A 22,478-nucleotide genomic window follows, 5' to 3' on the forward strand; every position below is an offset into this window, starting at 1 on the left:
AGCTTTATTACATGTGAGGAATGATAGTTTCTTTTGCATTCCTCACATGTAATAAAGCTGTCAAACAGTCGCAAATCATGCACACGGAGCGATTCAACCATATCACTGAGCACGCTGTAAATACTCGGCGAAAGGGTTAACAGAACATACTCGCTCAACACTAGTAGTAACCAATCATAGCACAGCTTTCATTTTTTTATAGTGCTCTTGTAAAAAGAAAGTTGCACTGTGATTTGTTGCTATGGGCAACAAAGATGGTTTCATAAATCTGGCCTACTCTGTGCCACCCTACGATGCCTCCGTGCTTTTTTTTTGAATCTAGCACGTGTTAAAACATGCCACCGATCTTTCCTGAGGGATCCATATTGAAGTATCTGCTCTAACTATTTGATTAATTCCATCGCTTGATGGATTCTTTCTCCAACTGTGTCTATAATGGAGACAGGAAGATTCTAAATGTCAATAATATCCCAGGGCAGAGAAGCATTTAACGTAATGCATGTTCAATATATATTAAAGTGCATCTGTCGCCGCTACAATGGGCTCCTGAAAGACGCTCTTAAAGCAGTGATCCATGATATTCATTACAATGGGGGAACCTGTGAATAAAGTACACCGGGGAGTTCTTACTCATGGAAGCTTGTAGTAGTCTGCCATTTTTCTCCATCAGTTACTGTCTGCCTCATCACTGAGCTTCTCTGAGCAGAAGTTTGTTATTCTTGCTATAAGGCCATGTTCACATGTTCAGTATCTGGTCAGTATTTCACATCAGTATTTGTAAGTCAAAACCAGGAGTGGGTGATAAATACAGAAGTGGTGACGTGTTTCTATTATACTTTTCCTCTGATTGTTCCTCTCCTGGTTTTGGCTTCCAAATACTGAGGGAAAAAAACTAACTGCATAGTGAATGTGTGAACATGGCCTATAAGTCATAAGTCTTGTTGACCAAGTATCACAGATTCCGGATTGGAAAGTTATGCTTTGAAGGGAATCTGTCACTAGATTTTGCAATCCCATCTGAAAGCAGCATAATGTAGGGCCAAAGACCCTGATTCCATTGATGTATTATTTACTGAGCTGCTTGATGTCATTTTGATAAAATCCCTATTTTATCTGCTGCAGATCTAGCAGTTCTCTGAATGCTGATCCCTGTTTAACCCAGCCCACACCAGTGATGGGCTGCTTTCTGCTCTTGTACACTGAAAGCCACCAATCAGTGGTGGGGGCGGGGTTATATAGAGCTTATGAATATGGAGGACTACAGTAGCAGGCTTACTAGTCCTCTGATGATAAAATCAGTGTTTTATCAGCAGGAAATTATCAAAACTACACTAAACAGCCCAGTAAGTGGCACATCACTGGAATCAGGGTTTCTGTCTCTACAATATGCTGCTCTCAGATTAGGTGGCAAAAATTTGGTGACGGATTCCCTTTAAAATGATAAAGTTCTAGGCTAAACAGATAAAGTATAGGGTACTAGAATACTGCAATCAATGTAAATTCTATACACTGTACAGGAGATACAGTAAATACTTTGAATAGTGTATACTGAGAAGATATTCACCATTCTACTACAAAGACCTCATGGTTCACATGGACCTCATAGTTAATTAAAGAGGACCTGTCACTTGCCATACATTTGTCATTTTTAACCTGGCGTAAATGTGACGAGCCCCCACGGCCGTGGGGTACTCAGTAGCCGGGCCGGTCAGTGCTGGGGATGTCACGGTGGCAGTGACCCGGTCGTGACCCAGGGCGGTCAATAAAAGGGAAAGTAAAAGGAAAGGGGAATAAAGTTTTTATAGAGATAATGTTCGTGACGCCACCTGTGGTATGTGGCTATATGGGGCCGCCGCTGCGGTGCAGATCCTCTGGAGCTGATGGTGACGCAGCAGAGTTGGTTCAGCTCTCCACAGGCAGAGCTTAGCTCCAGGGCAGGATATAATGAATTGATGAGGTAGCTGTTGTTTGTGCAGTGTAGTGCAGGGCAGGGCAGGTGATGGTGCAGCAATTATTCAAGGACACAGTGGGGTGCAGTCTTCAGGTTTTACTCAGTTGTTAAGTTCCTCAGGTTACACTTTCCGGATTATAACTGCCCACGTCGTCCTGTGTCCTCCGGGGTGGTGATCCAGCAAACCCTCAGGTATCTCAGGAGTACTTGGACGGGACCACGTTCTATGTACATTTCCAGGTCGTCTCACTGCGCTGGCCCTCACCCTCCTGTCCTGCGCCTCACAATCAGTGTCCCAAGCCAGTGGCCTCGGGCCTTGTCGGGCGACTTGCTCTCAGTCCCCTGGACCCTATGTGGCCACCTTTTCGACGATATAATTGTGGGTTTTGGCTACAACACCTTGCAAATGCTGCAGCCTCCAGCTGTCTTGCTGAGCCTGGTTGTTCTCCACTAGTTTAGGGGCCAGTCCCCTCTGCGGCCTGATCCCTCCACGTCAGCGTGGATTCGGGCGCACGGGTGGCATCCGCACTCACCGTGCCCCTGGGATCCCCTCTGTTCCTCCTGGAGCCTCTCACTGCTCCTCTCTTCTTTCTTCCCTTCTCCTGGGCCTCTCTCACTGGGCCCTGCTCCTTTCTCCACTTCTCCTGAGCAGAGCTCCTCCTGAGCTCCTGCTCCCAACTCTCACTCTGACTCTCTGCACTCTTCCAGAACCTTCCACCCTCTTTTATACTCCTACCCTCTGTGCCCCACTGAACTTCTTCCTCCACCCAACTCCTCTACCTAGTTCCACCCTTCAGCTAGGGACCAGGGACTGTGCTCTCCCTTTAGGAGCAATCTCGCCCTTCCCTACTGAAGTGGAGTGTATTGGATGTGGGTATGTGGGTCCTGGGTAGTACTCCCTCCTTACCTGAGAGTGGGTTACCACACCTCTGGGAGAGATGCAGTACCTTTGTGGCTACTGGACCCACAGGGGCGCCACAAATGCTGCTGTTTTCCTGAATGTGGAAATGTTTTCCTTTTGTTCCTGTTCCTCTCTATTGCTGAGATATGGCCTCCTCTTCCCTGAATGTAAATTTAGACTTTTTAGATAACATGGAGTGATCCTGAAGAATAAGCCTACAGAAAAGAGTTGAGGACCACACCTACTTGGCTAAAAAAAAAAGACTAGATTTCCATATAAGGAAAAGGAAGCCAAATCTTTGGAATGGAGATGTGCAGGAACAAGATAAAATTGGGGCCAGAATCAGGAGAAATGTGGCATAGACAAGAGTTCCAAAGACATACTGGTAGGCAAATTAGATTGTGAGCCCCAATGGGGATAACGATGATAATGTCTGTAAATAAATAATAATAGTTTAAAAAAAATGCTAGCGACAGGTCCTCTTTAAATATTATCTTTTCATCATATATAAAATAGTCATTGTGATATTAGAGTTGTCCGGATTTAGAAAAATGTGGCTACAGTTTTAACAAATGGCATCACTCCGATCCATGGGTTGTGTCTGGTATTGCAGCTCATATTCACTAAAGTAAAAGGAGCTGGGCAGCAATGCCACCCACAATCTATGCTGTTTGTAGAAGAAAATAGGCATTTCTAAAATAATACTTACATTATCATGAGTTGTTATGTCAAATTTTACAGTTAAAAGCAAATGTCATTAGGGGTCTCTGGTCATTTTTAATTTTGGTGGATAACTAATTCATTGGAGAAATGAAGATGCCAAAAGTTTCTCTTTCTAGAGCCGATCGGCCATTGGATGTGACATCAAGTATTTTTAATAAATAGCACATCTAAGGACAGATGGCCAGAGAACCTTGATGCCTGTTCTCTCCCCTAGTTGATCTAAAAATCTATGGTCAATTACAAATATCATTATTGTTTTCTTTCCAGACTTTTTTTTTGGGGTTTAATTTCAGTGTTTGCTTTTGTGTTATTTTAACAATATTTTGTTAATTCTGCTTATTCAGCCACAATTTAATTAATTTGTCCAGAGTAGATAAACTGCCTAAGCGCAGGTGCAAACGAGGGGATTTTCGGTCCGTTTTGCGATCTGACAAAACATCAGATTGCACTTGGACCAATGTTAGTCTATGAGGCCGTGCCCATGTCCGATTTTTTCCTTGGATAGAGCCTGTTTGATGAACAAAATCACTGCATGCCTGGAGTTTGATATGATATTCGGATCGCACTCGGCCATGGAAGTCAATGAGTGCATTGAAAACATCGGACTGTCCGATTTCCACACACTGACAGAATGGAGATGATGGAGAAATTTTTTCCTTTATCTTCTCCTCATCTGAGATAATCGGAGCACATTATGATCATACTCTGATTAGAGTTTGATCACAGTGCCATTGGCATAATCGACCCGATTCTCTCAGGCCCTGCTCTTACAACCACAGTATCTTCAGGCAACACACCCATATCAACCAGTCTTTCTTCAGGCTTTCAGAACTGCCAAGGAAGACATTGTGTCAGTAATCTGTAAGAGTCCCCATAGTTTCACATTATGGATCCATAGGCTCTCTGTATGTACAGGGACAGAATGGCCCCAGTCTGGGAGCGTCATATTATGATTGTAATCAACATTCATCTTATCTTTACTGTCACATTGTTCAAATTTTGTAAAGATACATTTAGATAGACAACTTTTAAAAAGAAGTACATTTTTTACCTCATCTTCTGTTAATGGTCTTTGGCGTGGTCTGCTTCGTTCATTATAATGGCGCTTTTTTATTTCTCCTGAGTCATAGAAATCTGGAAACTCAACCGATTTTTTCTTATAATTTAGTAGCTGAGCCAGTTCATCCATTCTGTCATATTGTCTTTTTTCTTCAACTTTTGGGATTTTGAGTGGATTCCTCTTTTCACCATATTCATGATTTATGTCATCAAGGAATTGTTTTTTCCCCCATAAATCATAATCATCATATTCTGGAAACACATTTTTGGTTTGCAAACTTCTCTTTCTCTCTTCTTCACTGTTATCACTGTTCTCAAAATATCTGCTCTTCCACCTGAAAGGGTCATCAGCAATCGCATATTTGCTGAAGGACCTTGTTTCTTCTTCAGAATGACGTCTCTTGTACTTGTCATTACCAGGGTAAGTTGATTCATCTGTATTTTTTTCATTATAATGCCTTATCTTTGGCTCATAAGATAACTCTGGAAAATATCTTTGCCTCTCATCCACCATTTCATCACCTAAATAGTGTCTCTTGTCTTCTTGTTTTTCTTCTTCACTGTCCTGTAGATGATGTTTCAGTTTCTTGTAGAGTTCCTGCTTTTCCAGTCTGTCATCTCTATGGCGTTTTGCAATATCTTCATTGCTTTCTTCACTGTCCTCGTTGCTTTCTTTATAATGTGGTTGTGCATGTTTCTGACTTGGCCACCTCTTAATTTCTAAATGATGTCTGTCTTCATAATGATGTCCCATTAATTCTCTCTCATTGCTTTCATCATTGGTGTCATGATTGTCTTTCTCTTCGTCACTGCCTTGGTAATGGTATCTCTTTTCTCTTGACTCTTCAGAACTTTCTCTCTCATGGTGTGCTCTCTTCTTATAACTATTTTTCAGGGGATTCTCGAAAAAGTCTTGGTCATAGTTTGATTTTTGTCCCCTGTAGTGGAATGAATCTTCATCTGAAGGAGGATGATTTCTCTGTTCTTGAAGACTTCTCTTCTCTTCATAATCAAGTAATGTTCGGACAAAGTCATCATGCTTTGGATTATAACTTCTTTTTCTTTCTTCTTCCTTTTCATCAGATTCTTCAGAAAGTTCATCAGAGTGAGCTGAAGGGTATTTATCTGAGTGGAAAAGAGGTTCTTTCAGACTTTGGCTTATGGGGTGTCTCTTCATGATTTCTTCTAAATGGTTGGGTTCCTCATCTTCTTCTGAGAATTCTTCCACATTTTTAGCTGTCTGATGAACTTTTTTGTCAAAAATATCATGTTTTACCTCATGTGAATCATCATGATGATATTTGCCCTTTTTTTCCATTTCCTCTATTTCATTATGGTTTGTGTGATCTCCTCTTTCCTCATCATCCCCATCTTCATCGTCATCATCATCAATCCTGCCCCTTTCTTTGGAGTGTCCAGTGCGCTCTTCTTTATCTTCTACATGTTTCTTTTCTTCTTCTTTTCTCTCTGTGCTTTCACCTTCTGCATGGTGCCGCTTCTCTTCATTTTCTTCTTCTGGTAAAACTCGACTTTGCTTTACTTCTTCATTGCTTTCATGTTGGTGTTCATCCATCCTGCCAAAATCTTTGATGTTTCTTGTTTCATACTCCTTCTGTTCATCCTCTTTTTCATCCAATCTGTGTGGACTGCCTACAAGAGAAGTTTCAAAATACTTCAATTAATATTTGCTCAGTTTCTCTCTTAACACAACTTATTAATATTTTGGATTTCTACTATAGGAATCAATATTTTTCTTTACATTTTACACTAAAGCCGATGCCATGCAAATTAGTTAAGCAAAGATTTCTCTGAAATAATGATCAGGCATAAATGCTCTTGTACTATGAGTGCTCTGCACAACTTTAAGCAACAGGAGATATATACTGTATTCTCCATTTTTATGGGTGCATCTCCAAAAAGTGTGTTGTGCGCACAGTATTATGAGATTTTTATATAGATGTTGTTTCTTCCAAAAGAATCAAAAAAATAAGGATCTGTTTTGATTTTTTTTTTAATCTGTTTTTAGCTAAATAAAATATATGGTGAAAATGCTAGTGATAAAAGTCCTATTTATATTCTTATTCCCTGTCTGAGTTTTATAGCGATTGCATGGAGCCAAGTTGGCCACCATTGCTCTTAAAGGTGGCCCCTGCCCCTGACTAGCTTGTTATAACGACTCCCCGTCTATTGTTTGACAACAGTGAATTTGATTGATGAAATCCCTCTCTACATAAGAGGTAAAAAGCAACATCATATACTTTTTCTGTAAAAATGACAAAGCAAAATAACAAAGCAAAAAAACAGAATTATGAATGTTTATATTTATTTCAGTTTAAAATCTCCTATAAATTCTATCTCAAAGGAGTATTACTTTTTCAACTATTCATGGCTGAGATGGGAACACCTGTCAGTACCTGAACATGGGGCGTAGGTGAGGTTAGAATGACTTCTTTTCCTTATTTACCATCTTCTAAGCTGTGAAAATAATTTTACCTGCCTGGACAACACTTTAAAGGGGGTATTCCCATCTTGTACATTTAAGGAACATCCACAGAATATGCCATAAATTCATAGTAGATGCAGATCCAACTAATGGGATATCTCGAGAATGGGTTGCTGTAGGGGCGGATATACTATTGGTGCAATCTGTGCAGCCGCACAGGGGCCCAAAGGGTAAGGGGGGCCACTTCCAACCTCAAAGCAAGTGGAATTGTGCATTATGATGAGCTATTGGACTGAAAAGCCCATATATTGTTCTTAAACAGGGACCCTCTTCTGTCTGTGTCCTTTCCTTGGCTGCAGTCAGTGAAGAGGTGGCCATAATTCCCATTCTATGGGAATACCAAACACTTCTCCACTAAAAGCAGCGCACAATGGGGCCCTGCTCTCGATATTGATGCAGGTCCTTTTGGTGTGATCTGCATTTACGATACATTTCTTTCATATCTGTGGATATGCCATAAATGTACAAGATGGAAATAACCTTTGAAAGCAATTCTAATGTCTGCATTAATGAGAAATAACCTGTTATTTTTCATATAGATATTCATGATATAAATCATTGCTTTCATTAGAGCCTATTGTAAGCCCACACATGGATAGAAAAAAGAAATTGATATAAAAAATACCATTTTGCTATTTAGACCTCAAAAATTAAAAGGAGATTTTTTGCATTGTTTGTTTTCAGTGTTTTCTCTGTGGTATCATACAGATGTGAAGGGTACGATGAGTTGCAAAGGATTACGGGAAACTAATAAACCACTTGATAAACAGAATATAATAGATCTGTGACTCATCCATCCACATCTGTGATAATAATACATCCTGAAAAAATATCAGTGCATGTACCAATCCATTAAACAGAAGAGCTGTTATCTGTAATGAGAGAACACTCTTATTCCTGCCTGTCCAGAAAAGGAAATATATACAGTATTCATCCTGCAGTCTGCTGGCAGAATAGGTTATTAAAGGTCAACAGAGCAGCTCTTCTCCTTCCACTCTGCTCCTTCGACAAGGTGTGACTTCCAACATTTTGCTGATTGACTGCCGGCTCCCCGCAGTTAGGCAGCGGGGAGCTGTCTGTCAATCAGCATGCTATCCGCAGCCACGCCCCATCAACAGAGCAGAATGAAAAAGAAGCCACTGTTCTGCCAAAGTGACGTCAGCAGAAGCTGAATTGCCGGCAGGAGCAGCCTGTGTCCGCTCTATGCCGGCAGAGATCGACACCGGGTACATCAGGCAGGCAGGTAGGTAGCAACTACCTGCCTGTTTTTTTTTTTTAACTGTAGACCTAAAGACTAAGTCCTGGATAGACCCTTAAGTTATTAAACCCTGTTTACATTAGTAAAGGAGAGGTTTTCCTGTGTCCCCTCTGCAGGGATCCGTGAGCTCCATGGCGTACAGATACTATAGTCCTTTGGGTCTAACAGAAGGATCAATTCTAAATTAGATATTTCCACTGTTAAAGAGAACCTGTCTGGTGATTTATGCACAAAGGGGGGGGGGAGGGCCGAAGCACAAAAATTGATGATCCATGACAATGTCATAATAAATAGTATAAATTTTATTGACAAATAACAAATGGGGGTGAAAATACACACATGAAAGACACACAGTATTAAAATGGCGCACACGTTAAATGGAGGAACTCCAGAGCAGGCATAATGTACATATATATACAACCGCCTAAACCAAACTGACATTGATATGCCAGAACCCAAATATATAAATGTTTCTACTGGAGACCTAATGATTCATGTAGAACATAATCAATCACAGGAGGAAATGTCCCATATAAGAGTATACCTGCGTTGCTGTTCACATGTGCGCCAACCCCGATGTGCGTTCCGGCGATCAGCCTGTATTTTCCCCCCCATTTGTTATTTGTCAATAAAATTTATACTATTTATTATGACATTGTCATGGATCATCAATTTTTGTGCTTCGGCCCTCCCCCCCTTTGTGTATTGCTACACGATGATCCTTTCATCTAATAGTCCTTAGGTCGGCAGTTTTTATAGAGATGGAATATATAGTGCTTACAAAGGTTATTATACTTATATTGCCCAAATCTATTAGGCTCTTTCCTCTGGTGATTTATGCAGCCTGACCCAGGGACATGAATCTGGGATAAATTCACCCATTGCACACATCTGCCCATCTCAGGGAGAGATTAGTTAATCAAGCCAAGCTGGATGGAGAGAAGTTGGTGAGAACCTTGCTAACCTTATCCACATTCTGAATTCCTCATTAAACAAAGCTGTCTGCAATGAGGGAGCCTGTGCCTGATTTCTGGAACCAATGGTACTGATGACATGAATCATCTGACGGGTTTTGTCTACTTGTTGTAAGGTGGCTAATGGTCGCATAGTCGATGGGAGGTATGTGTCACAGAGATGGTTGGCCTCTGTGATGTAGCCTGGAATGTTTCTCTAGTGCACGCACACACTAAGAGGATCTTTTGGTGCACATGGGACCGGGTTATGGGTAGCTTAGAGAGTTGGGCAGGTCCAGCTACCCACATACCTCACCTCTGGGTGCGTTTACCAGCCTATATAATGGAGGCTGTTTGGCACATGGTCTGTGAGTCTGGAGGGAGAAGGCCTCCTGTGTGTGGTTGTCTCCAGACTGGGTCGTGTACTGTATCCTTGCCAGCCTGTGTGACCACAGTGCTGGCTATCCAGAGACTTTGCTAAACTGACTGTTTTCTTTGATTTTGCCTGCAACTAAGGCTGTTTGTTTTCATTTTGCTTTTGATCAGTTTATGAAGCCAATAAACTGTTATGGACATTTAAAAGGACATGCTTCCTGTTTTCCTCCCATGGCACCCAAGTGAGTATGATCCCTACATTGTGCACACAGATCACATATAGAAGCTAATATTGATACAAATATTAATATTACCTGTAAAACAGCACAAATGATTTATAAACCCTCTTTAGGGGTAGTCTCAAATTGGAGTGTTTTTGGTGGCAAAACCTAAGCCACTGGGGATCCTCTACGAAGGCAGTCTCACCTTGTTCAATGGTGGGAAGAAGCTCTAACTAAAATTACTGCATATTAGGTAAAATTATAATTTTAGGTTTAAAGAGAAATTTTCACTAAGTTTTTGCTACCTCATCTGAGAACAACACAATGTAGGAAAAGAGACCCTGATTCCAACGATGTATCACTTAGTCTACTGGGTTCAGTAGTTGTGACACAAACAGTGTTTTTAGATGAAGCATGAAGCAGAGCTCAGAAAGCTGCCCCCGCCCACACCAGGCTCTGTATGTACATAGTCTATTGACAGTGTACTGCTTATCAGAAGAGGGGGCGTGGTTGGACCGCTTGGCAAGAGGTGGCTAGTCCTGGCAGTGATAATCTCTTGGTGATAAAATATTCATTGTACGGAAACAACAGCACACAGCCTAGTAAGTGACACATCCCTGAAGTCTGTGCCTCAGCCCCTGAATCATGCTGTCTTCAGATTACATAGCAAAAACCTTCTGTCAGGTTCCCTTTAACAAAGTTGAATACTTCAGCCCAAACAGACAGATTTGTCCCAGTTTGTGCCTGAATCTGGGGGCGGCTGCGTCTCCTGGATACAGCATGAAATTTCGCTATCTTTACCCTGAGCTACAAAGCCAGAAAATCCTATTTTTATCAATGTGAAATGTGTCAAACCTGTGTAACATTGAAAAAGTGAACAAGAATATTATTTTATATTACTTATATTGATTGCAACATTTTTATCCTATTGGCTCATAATGGGTCATCAGGGTATCATTTTTTACTGGTCTGAATATCACATCATGTTACCCGACTCTGACCATTAACTAGTAGTCATGCAACTTTCTGATATTGGATTTCCAGTGTGAAGAGTGCAGATTTTTAATTTCTGGGTGTGAAATAAACATTTTCATCCACTGATAGCAAACACGGATGTTGAGAATAATTATTAATGTAAACATAAATTATATCAAATAGTTGCATAACTTCACTTGTCACCAGTTCTATAGCTCCCTAATGGCAGTATGGCATAGCATAAATATATGCAAAGAATTCCTGTAGACATTAGCAAACATGATAAGAACAGTCTGTGATCAGCCTCATTTTTCTTTTGCAAAGTAAGGCAGGATCTCAGATGTTTTTTGGATTCTAATAGACTTCTGTTGTTAGCCAAAAGTTGCAGAATAGACCTCCACTTTTAGATCATATTTGATGTATAGTTTCACTAAAATATATTTACATGTAAAATACAAAATGTATTCACCAGAATAATCGATTATGTTTTATATTAAATGTTCAGTAGTGTGTAAGAAATATAGCCAGCAAACTTCCAAGACTCATTTATACAGAAATACTGAGCTTGAGGAAGACAAAAAGCACTCAGGTGGGATCCCTTTCTATGGGGTTGTCTGGTCTAAAATGAAAAGTCTGCAGTCACTCTGTGTGACTGCAGACTTCTGAATCCCCCCAGCCAGGTCCGCCATCAGGGCATTGCTGCCTTTACTGGCGTATGGGGCCCGGCGACCAGAGGGGACCCAATTGGGCCCCATTCTTCTGCTCACTGGGCCCAGCAGCAGTGTCCACGGGGCCCCCAGCGGCTCCCTGCCGGTTCAGTCACTGTGAACGTGCGTCCTTAAATCTATTACTGTGCGGGAAACTTCCAGCATGGCAATAGTTAACAAGCAAGTCACTTTCATGTGCCAGCGATAGTGCTTCCGGTGATGGGAGAGCTGGGCGCTGGAGCGCCGGAAGGTAAGAAGAAGTTTTTTTTTTATAACTTTTTTTTTTTTAAAGCCGCATCGTGGGGGCAGCAGAATGGAGAGACATATGGGGGCAGCAGAATGGCGAGACATAGGGGGGCAGCAGAATGGCGAGACATAGGGGGGCAGCAGAATGGAGAGACATATGGGGAAGCAGAATGGAGAGACATATGGGGAAGCAGAATGGCGAGACATATGGGGGCAGCAGAATGGCGAGACATAGGGGGGCAGCAGAATGGCGAGACATAGGGGGGCAGCAGAATGGCGAGACATAGGGGGGCAGCAGAATGGCGAGACATAGGGGGGCAGCAGAATGGCGAGACATAGGGGGGCAGCAGAATGGAGAGACATATGGGGAAGCAGAATGGAGAGACATATGGGGAAGCAGAATGGCGAGACATATGGGGGCAGCAGAATGGCGAGACATAGGGGGGCAGCAGAATGGCGAGACATAGGGGGGCAGCAGAATGGCGAGACATAGGGGGGCAGCAGAATGGCGAGACATATGGGGAAGCAGAATGGCGAGACATATGGGGAAGCAGAATGGAGAGACATATGGGGAAGCAGAATGGAGAGACATATGGGGAAGCAGAATGGAGAGACATATGGGGAAGCAGAATGGAGAGACATATGGGGGCAGCAGAATGGAGAGACATATGGGGGCCAGCAGAATGGAGAAACAAAGGGGGCCAGCAGAATGGAGAAACAAAGGGGGCAAGCTGGATGGAGAGACATAGGGGGGCAGCAGAATGGAGAAACAAAGGGGGCCAGCAGAATGGAGAAACAAAGGGGGCCAGCTGGATGGAGAGACATAGGGGGGCAGCTGGATGGAGAGACATAGGGGGGCAGCAGAATGGGGAGACATATGGAGGCAGCAGAATGGAGAGACATATGGGGGCAGCAGAATGGAGAGACATATGGGGGCAGCAGAATGGAGAGACATAAGGGGGTGGCAGAATGGAGAGACATATAGGGGACGCAGAATGGAGAGACATAGGGGGCAGCAGGATGGAGTGACATAGGGGGGCAGCAGGATGGGGAGACTTGGGAGGCAGCAGAATGGAGAGACATAGGGGGGCAGCAGGATGGAGAGACATAGGGGGGCAGCAGGATGGAGAGACATAGGGGAGCAGCAGGATGGAGAGACATAGGGGAGCAGCAGGATGGAGAGACATAGGGGGGCAGCAGGATGGAGAGACATAGGGGGGCAGCAGGATGGAGAGACATAGGGGGGGCAGCAGGATGGAGAGACATAGGGGGAACCAGGATGGAGAGACATAGGGGGGAACCAGGATGGAGAGACATAGGGGGGAACCAGGATGGAGAGACATAGGGGGGCAGCAGGATGGAGAGACATAGGGGGGCAGCAGGATGGGGAGACTTGGGAGGCAGCAGGATGGAGAGACATAGGGGGGCAGCAGGATGGAGAGACATAGGGGGGCAGCAGGATGGAGAGACATAGGGGGGCAGCAGAATGGCGAGACATAGGGGGGCAGCAGAATGGAGAGACATATGGGGAAGCAGAATGGAGAGACATATGGGGAAGCAGAATGGCGAGACATATGGGGGCAGCAGAATGGCGAGACATATGGGGGCAGCAGAATGGCGAGACATAGGGGGGCAGCAGAATGGCGAGACATAGGGGGGCAGCAGAATGGCGAGACATATGGGGAAGCAGAATGGCGAGACATATGGGGAAGCAGAATGGAGAGACATATGGGGAAGCAGAATGGAGAGACATATGGGGAAGCAGAATGGAGAGACATATGGGGAAGCAGAATGGAGAGACATATGGGGGCAGCAGAATGGAGAGACATATGGGGGCAGCAGAATGGAGAAACAAAGGGGGCCAGCAGAATGGAGAAACAAAGGGGGCAAGCTGGATGGAGAGACATAGGGGGGCAGCAGAATGGAGAAACAAAGGGGGCCAGCAGAATGGAGAAACAAAGGGGGCCAGCTGGATGGAGAGACATAGGGGGGCAGCTGGATGGAGAGACATAGGGGGGCAGCAGAATGGGGAGACATATGGAGGCAGCAGAATGGAGAGACATATGGGGGCAGCAGAATGGAGAGACATATGGGGGCAGCAGAATGGAGAGACATAAGGGGGTGGCAGAATGGAGAGACATATAGGGGACGCAGAATGGAGAGACATAGGGGGCAGCAGGATGGAGTGACATAGGGGGGCAGCAGGATGGGGAGACTTGGGAGGCAGCAGAATGGAGAGACATAGGGGGGCAGCAGGATGGAGAGACATAGGGGGGCAGCAGGATGGAGAGACATAGGGGAGCAGCAGGATGGAGAGACATAGGGGAGCAGCAGGATGGAGAGACATAGGGGGGCAGCAGGATGGAGAGACATAGGGGGGCAGCAGGATGGAGAGACATAGGGGGGGCAGCAGGATGGAGAGACATAGGGGGAACCAGGATGGAGAGACATAGGGGGGAACCAGGATGGAGAGACATAGGGGGGAACCAGGATGGAGAGACATAGGGGGGCAGCAGGATGGAGAGACATAGGGGGGCAGCAGGATGGAGAGACATAGGGGAGCAGCAGGATGGAGAGACATAGGGGAGCAGCAGGATGGAGAGACATAGGGGGGCAGCAGGATGGAGAGACATAGGGGGGCAGCAGGATGGAGAGACATAGGGGGGGCAGCAGGATGGAGAGACATAGGGGGAACCAGGATGGAGAGACATAGGGGGGAACCAGGATGGAGAGACATAGGGGGGAACCAGGATGGAGAGACATAGGGGGGCAGCAGGATGGAGAGACATAGGGGGGCAGCAGGATGGGGAGACTTGGGAGGCAGCAGGATGGAGAGACATAGGGGGGCAGCAGGATGGAGAGACATAGGGGGGCAGCAGGATGGAGAGACATAGGGGGGCAGCAGGATGGAGAGACATAGGGGGGCAGCAGGATGGAGAGACATAGGGGGGCAGCAGGATGGAGAGACATAGGGGGTAGAATGGAGAGACATAGGGGGTAGAATGGAGAGACATTGGGGGCAGAATGGAGAGAAATTGGGGGCAGAATGGAGAGACATTGGGGGCAGGATGGAGAGACAATGGGGGCAGGATGGAGAGACAATGGGGGCAGGATGGAGAGACAATGGGGGCAGGATGGAGAGACAATGGGGGCAGGATGGAGACGAATGGAGACATTGGGGGCAGGATGGAGAGACATTGGGGGCAGGATGGAGAGACAATGGGGGCAGGATGGAGACGAATGGAGACACTGGGGGCAGGATGGAGACAATGGAAGCAGGATATAGACATGGGGGCAGGATGGAGACATGGGGGCAGGATGTAGGACATTATTACTGTAGGGGCTAATTAAAGGATATTATTACTGCTGAGGTTTATTTTATTTTTGAAGATACTGTTTTCAGTGAGGGGGGGTCCTATTACTGTGCAGGGCGACACTGTCACTTTTTTTTCTTCATCTGGTGTAGTGTAGAAGTTGGGGAAAATTGGGGAATTTGATCTGGAAGCTGCCCTAGATAACTGTGTTATTTTATGCAGAGATGAGTCCTGGCTAGAAGAATTGGCGGTCTGTGCTGGATGAAGAGGAAAAGCGAAGATGAAGGACTTCAACTAGAGACGTCACCGGTGAGTCAGTGTGTTACCTGTACACTGACACTATACACTACATACTATACACAGGACTCCAGTGTATAATGGTACTTATGGTAATATTAGTATTATGCTTTTTTATTAATGTTCAGTGTTGTAGTATTCAGTCACTATATGGTGGTAATATGTGGTCTGGTCACGGTGTGGCGGTATTTGTCCCTGTATGTGGTATTATTCAGTCACTATTTGGTGGTAATATGTGGTCTGGTCACGGTGTGGTGGTATTTGTCCCTTGTATGTGGTATTATTCGGTCACTATGTGGTGGTAATATGTGGTCTGGTCATGGTGTGATGGTATTTGTCCCTTGTATGTGGTATTATTGGTCATTTTAAAAAATATATTTGACACATTCCCTTAAATAAAAATATACCTAAAAAGAATTTTGGTATTATAAAAAATGTTTAATAGGTTAGAGTAGAGTAGGGCTCTTCCAGAAGAGTCTACCTTGTCGTGGTGGCGGCCTAAAAATTATTTCGGCCAAAACAAAAGCTGTTGGCTATGTGTGTGAGATGAGAACTGTTAATGTGTGATTGGTGAAGATGTGGTGCAGAAAAAAAAAGAGTTTTTCCAAGAGTGGGTGGTGGGACTGTGGAAGGTTCGAGAGATGGAGGCGGAGTTGGGGTGGAGACTGGGTGGAGTCTTAAAGGGGCCTGAAAATTTTGCGAGTATGGGGCCCCGAAATTCCTGGTGGCAGCGGTGCCCCCAGCGCAGGCACTGCAATGTAAGAAAACTTTTATTATTAGTACTTGTGCTCTAAAAGGGTTCAATTGTCAAAAAATTTTAGCAGAGACACAAAAATGATTAATGGTGTCCAGCGGTGCATATCTCCGGGACCACCATACATCAAGAGAATTAAGTTTCTTGACCCCTGTTTACCACTCTAAAAGAAAGTATTATATAAATTGAGAGTTGGCAATCTATGCAGACAACCTTCTCCTCTATAGTTTATGGGAGTTGTAAAATTCTAGAGTGTTGGCACAATCGTCATATTCCTTAATGAAGAGCGACACATGCATCTGCCTCCTCTTTAGAGTCCTATTGAGGGGGAAATACCTTCATTCTCCTGAAAGGTGGAAGTCTTGTAAATGAAATCTCCATCTATCAAACATTTATGGAATATACTTTTAATATGACAATTTTACTGTGGCCCCTGTGAGTTGTTTGATATGACAATGTGGCCCTTGGATCTGTAAAGAATGTGCTCCCCTACTTCTGACCCATCCACAGCATCAAGAAAAAACCACCGACCTGCTCTTATTATCTGTAACATGGTGTCTGGTCGATGCGACCATAACGATTACTTAATGCAGTTAGCATTCAGTCTGGCTCCTCTCTGTGAAGTTTCGCCCTGGGTTAATATCATCTGCCTGAGTTAATTATTTTGCTCTCTTGCATTACAGAAGCCATTTCATTAAAGTTAAACATTCTGTGCTCTTTGGTTTTTGAGGCAAATAACACATTACAGTAAGGAGTTAATGTACATTAGCTGCAGTCTTTAAAACCGACATTTCAGTCACTAATGACATAATGACATATGGCAAATGCAATCCCTAGGGATCGTTAGCAGTGTGAGCATTGTGTTCCTGCACTGCTGCATGTTCATCGGAGCTCTTTGTATACAAAGCCATGTACTGTACTGGGCAAATGTTGCATCCGACATAGAGCAGAAGAAAACAATGCAAATAAATCTATCATTTATCTCTGACACATACCCAACTCAAATCAGCCAATAACATAGATCAGCACTTAAAGGGAATATGTCAGTAGGATCCACCCTCCTAAGCCGTCTATATGGGCATAAAGGTCATAGGAAGCTGAATAAAATGATACATTGATATCTGCAATCTGATGTCTTATTCCAGAGAAATGCATGCTTTTCTTAATATGTAAATGAAGTTTTAAGATCTATGGGTGGGGAATAGATCTCCCCGAGAATCTGCCTCCACAGCTTATTTTAAATTAAATAGTAAATTAGGTTGTGGAAAGCACAATCTCAGACTTTTAAGAAAGGTACACATATATAAAAAAAAAAGAAGCCTTCTCATAAGAAGACCGGTTTGGTCCCCCAATAAATGTATTTGGAAGACAGATACAGTTTGATTTAGCTTTTTTTTTATTTTTGGCCACACTTTATATGAGCTCCCTGCTCATATATATATAACAATATTATGTTATTGCCTTGTGTGATTATACTTACTTTTCTTTAGGATTTCTTTACATTCTGGGTCAATTGGTGGAGCGTTGGGTTTCGCCAAAGCATTTGAAAGCACTTCAACGATACAGCGTGTTACCTAGATATAGAAAGTGAGTCAGTATATTTTCTATCATTTGCTTTAATGAGTGAAGAACATATATAGTTATTAGTATAGGGACTGGGTATCATAAACGTAACAAGGATTGAAGAACTTCACCAATTGACTCCTTGCAGTCTCAGTACATAGACAATGACATTCATTGTTTGAAAGTGTAATAATGGCGACTTAAGGAAAGATAGGATAGCAAGTTTTTTTTTTCATCTAAAGAATTTTTTACATTTTTATCGCATACCCGTAATTCACACAAAACCTGAAGAAATGTATGTTCCTTTCCCTCATCACATTTTAACAGCTTTTGGTGTACATATCAGCTAATATGTCCAGGAACTGTCCCAATTCTCATGCTTTGTAACTTTCTTTTTTTAAGTGGGCAGTTTTCTTTATCAGCCTTCTGCCAGCACTATATGTACTAGACTTTGCTTTAACAAAACTTACCAGCAGACAGTGTTTCTGCCAGTGTCCATTGCCAGCCCTGAACTGAAAACCTGCTTCTGTTATATCTGTATATCTGTATGCAGTGTGATAGACATGAGAGCAGGAGCAGAAAGACAAAGATCTGCTACACTTCATGCAATCTGTCTCGGTGTCTTTACTGCTAAAGATGGATCATATTTGACTTCAGAATATCAATTTAGAGAGAAGGGATATACCTTGTGACTGGCACTTTGGAAAGATTTTCCACTCCAAAGATGACATAAAATGATTTACAGATTTTCTGTTTATCATATTATCTATCTAATTGGATCATATTGTCTAAATGTACATCCACAATCCTCATGCTTAGTCCCCTCAAGCCCTGTATTATCCATAGCACAGTCCATAGATTTTGCTTGTAGTGTTATTGTAACTACTTTAGGTTCCATTTTAAAAAAGGAATAGACGAAGTATAGGGTATAAAAAGGTCACGGACGTCATAATAGAGGACCACAGGCACTCTGAGATCCACCATATGGCGCCCCTGTAGAGCATCATTGAATCCTCTCACTCAAATTCCATATGTATCAAACAAAATAATACTGCATGGCCCCAATTCATCATTGGCAGAGGAAAAAATGGTCTTTATTTTTGTCTGTAACATTTTTTTCCAACTTTATAGTGCAAAAAAAGTCATATGTTTTGCAAAATGTCACAAAAATTGCGTAAAAAAATTCTGCTATATATAAATTCAAATCGGGGAGGAACTGGAGTACTTATGCTCAGAAAAAATGTGACTTTTTGAAACGTCGCAAATGTTAAATCAGGCAAAAACATCTGGACAGTCTAAACCCTATACACAACAGATAACTATAAATATAAATAACACTCAAAATCATAAAAAAGTGACTTTAAAAAAAGAATCAAATGAAAAGATGAATAGGATGCAAAAAAAAGCAGGCGCAAAACACACAAAAAAAGACAAAACGGCACAAAATCTTTGTTGAATCGGCCCATGTGTCTTTATAAGATCTGTCCCAGACGTACAATAGGCTTCTATATGGTGCCTGTATGGAGACATAATATGGCTGTATGTATAAGCCTCAGGTGTAAAAGCAATGTCTTAAATTTGTCATTTACAGCACAATTAGGTGGAAAGTTTGCAGCATTGTGCTACTTTGGGGTTTCCCCCATGTCTGAACCTCCAAAGCATAAAAAGTGACCACTGCACTAGAAGGACTTTTTGGGTTTTTGCATTGATTACTGCTCTTACACATAGAAGTATGTGAGGTAAATGGAATCCATATCCAGGCAAAAAGCTGCCATACCAGGAGTAGTTTATAACTGGTGTTGCCAAATCTGAAGGGGTTGGTCCACCATACCGATTTATGATCTATCCACACAATAAGTGGTAAATGGGATCCTCATGGATCAGACAACTGTCAGATTTCCACAGATTCCAAGAACAGCTCTGGAGTGTCTGTTTGATCAGCCAATTATCAACTATATTTGGATAGGTGACAAATTGTTATGGCATGCCAACCACCTTAAAAGGGTTGTCCGGCCTAAGGGTACAAGTCTGCAGGTTCTCTGTGTGACTATAGACTTGTGAATCCTCACATTGTGCACACTGCACACTGTGACGATTCTTCGGTGCTGGTGCCCAGATCGGGCAATCATGTGATCCCAAGTACGTTATTTGAATACTTGTGGACACATTCTGACTAGATGTGTCTTGCCTCTAGTCAGCAGGTGACCACGTGTATGTAAATCACATATTTGTGGTCACTTGTCCGCCCGCTACCAACGTGGGCACCAGAGAATCCCCACAGCGCCCAGTGAACACGATGAGAGGATTCACAAGTCTGCAGTCACATTGAGTGACTGCTGACTTGTACCCTAAGGCCGGACAACCCCTTTAAGATTAATTTTTTATAATCTAAAACTTTCTTCAGGTGAGCGAATGTTACTCATTTTTAGCATGCTATAATCCAAGGACCCCCAACAAATTTGAAGCACTGTGGGAATCTGTATTATGTGAGTAAAATGCGCTCAGTTGATTTAGACACTTGAACTTTAATGGGTCACCTGTTCCCTGCAGGTAATCATAACTCAAATCTGAGGAATCAAGCAGAGTTTTTTCGTGTGTTTCTCGGGAGCTTTTACATTTCCTGAGTTTCTACCATTTGCATCCTAATTAAAGCTGCATTTTATACTGATTTTGAAATAGGAACATCTGCTATCTAGGTAGGAATCCGATTTACTCTAAAGAATGCAATTTTCATTTTAACCTGAAAATTGATAAAAGCATGGATATAAGGAGAAAAAAAGGTTTCCTATTGTGCTGTAAACACGACTTTCATTGTATGTTTGAGAGTATTAAGGTTTAAAGACACTAAGTCAATGTAATTATATTATTCCTTTGTATTACCTTATGTTAATATAGAGCTGTTACTGGTGGCGAAAATACTACTATACCTGGTACAGCAGTCAGGTAGGGATGGCAACAATGTTCCAGCAAGGTTAGGTTATCAATACGAATTCATAAAATGAACCATTCATTTTTGCAATGAAAAGTGGATGCCACTACTTTATTACGGGACAAGTTCTGTTATGCAGTAATTTTGTTTCTGTTTAAGGCCAATATATTTGAAGAGCTCTGTCTTTTTATTTTGATTAACTCAATGCAACCACTTGTGGGGGCAGCGCTGGTCTCTGCTTGTCCTGCACGTCAGGTATTCTTCTAACAATGCGCACTGACAGTGCGCTCTCTTGTAGGTCCGTTACCTCTGATCAGACCCAGCGAGTGAGCACACTGTCACTGTGCATATTGCACAGTGACAAGAATCTACTGAGCATACTTCAGAATTGACAACCGCATACTCAGTAGAGCAGGGACTAGCCCAGCTCCTGAAATGGACATCACTGATGACGCTTCAGTAATAGAAAAGAGGTTAGATTATGACATTAAATAGATAGGCATTTAAGATGAAAATATTCAGCTCACCCATATGTTGATTGCTGCAGCCTAAAGAGGTGGTCTGAAACTAACATTTATTTTAAGATTAAAATAAATTTTAGTTTTAGGCCACCTCTTTAGGCTGCAGCAATCAACATATGGGTGAGCGAACTACCTTCAACTTCTCAATGGAACCAAATATTACAAAGCTGCCTAATTCATTAATTGGGTACTGTGTAATACTATATTTACAGTGTTTCTGCACAATTTTTTTCTTTCTGAAAAATATGTTGAAATTTCAAATTAAACTCATTCGTAGCCTTTCTAGTTTACGAGGCAACGATCTGTAATTACTGTAGTCTTCAAAAAATTTGTATGTAGATTGTATGTAAAATTCAGCATTAAAGAAGTATACTAATCTTAGTTAGCTATCACATATCCACAGGATAGGTGATAACTTACCCACCATTCGTACCGCCACCATTCGTGAGAACAGGGCTCAGAAGTGCACCATTTGAATGGAGCCATTATGGCCTTGCATGTGTGCCACTGCTTCATTCATTCCCTATTGCCTTGAAACCCCCCACTGTCCCACCACCCCGTTTATTGTCTATGTAGCCAAGTGCAGTGCTGCATTCAAACAAGGTCCTTCAGAGTCGTGTTCTTGGTGATAACTTGCTAAAATAGCATCAACTATTTAACTAAGCTCATTGTAAAATGTAATACTTTAACAGGTAGAAAATAAATGCAACTATTGGTTGGCCAAATGGTGAACAAGAACACTACGTATCTGTTACTTTTTATATCGGATCGGGGAGCATGTACATTCATCACTGCACTTACATTATGTGTTTAGAGGTTTTGATAAAAAGGTACTATATAAATATAGATAATAATAAGCTGCCCTATGTGCACCTGATCTAAAGGGTAACTAAAATCTGGTTTTAATGTATTTTTACTTTTTTACTCTGTTGCATTAAATTACTGATAAATGTTTAAAGTCACAGCGGGTTAGCCAAGAATCGAAGCATGTTCTTCAAGTAGCTAAATGGCATCTCTTCAGATTCACCAATCTACGTGTCCAATTATCAATCAATTGCTCCTCACAGGTACATAATTGGATGTGTTGAGGGCCAGATGTTCTCATGTATCAGAATGGAAGACATTCACTTTCTAATAGATGCATCAAATAAGACAGAAGAGCCAGTGGCAACTGCACTTCCAACAACAGCAACATTGATTTGACCCCCGGTTTGCTTTTAAACTGATT

At 42.6% G+C, this 22,478-nt stretch overlaps 1 protein-coding gene across 4 annotated transcripts in view; it reads right to left on the minus strand.

The window, feature by feature from the left end:
* The window catches only part of CHGB (chromogranin B), a 220,947-nt gene that overhangs the window by 2,711 nt on the left and 195,758 nt on the right, over positions 1–22,478 (minus strand). For all 4 annotated transcript variants that reach the window (XM_073672261.1, XM_073672260.1, XM_073672263.1 and 1 more), the window contains 2 exons: positions 17,718–17,811; positions 4,627–6,284 (listed from right to left, as the gene is read on the minus strand). In XM_073672261.1, the coding sequence (XP_073528362.1) occupies positions 4,627–6,284; positions 17,718–17,811 (1,752 nt within the window). The remainder of the gene's footprint in view (positions 1–4,626; positions 6,285–17,717; positions 17,812–22,478) is intronic.

This window comes from Phyllobates terribilis, unplaced genomic scaffold (assembly GCF_046119375.1).
Source record: "Phyllobates terribilis strain yellow unplaced genomic scaffold, ASM4611937v1 Scaffold_3__8_contigs__length_932513732, whole genome shotgun sequence".
Lineage (NCBI taxonomy): Eukaryota > Metazoa > Chordata > Amphibia > Anura > Dendrobatidae > Phyllobates > Phyllobates terribilis.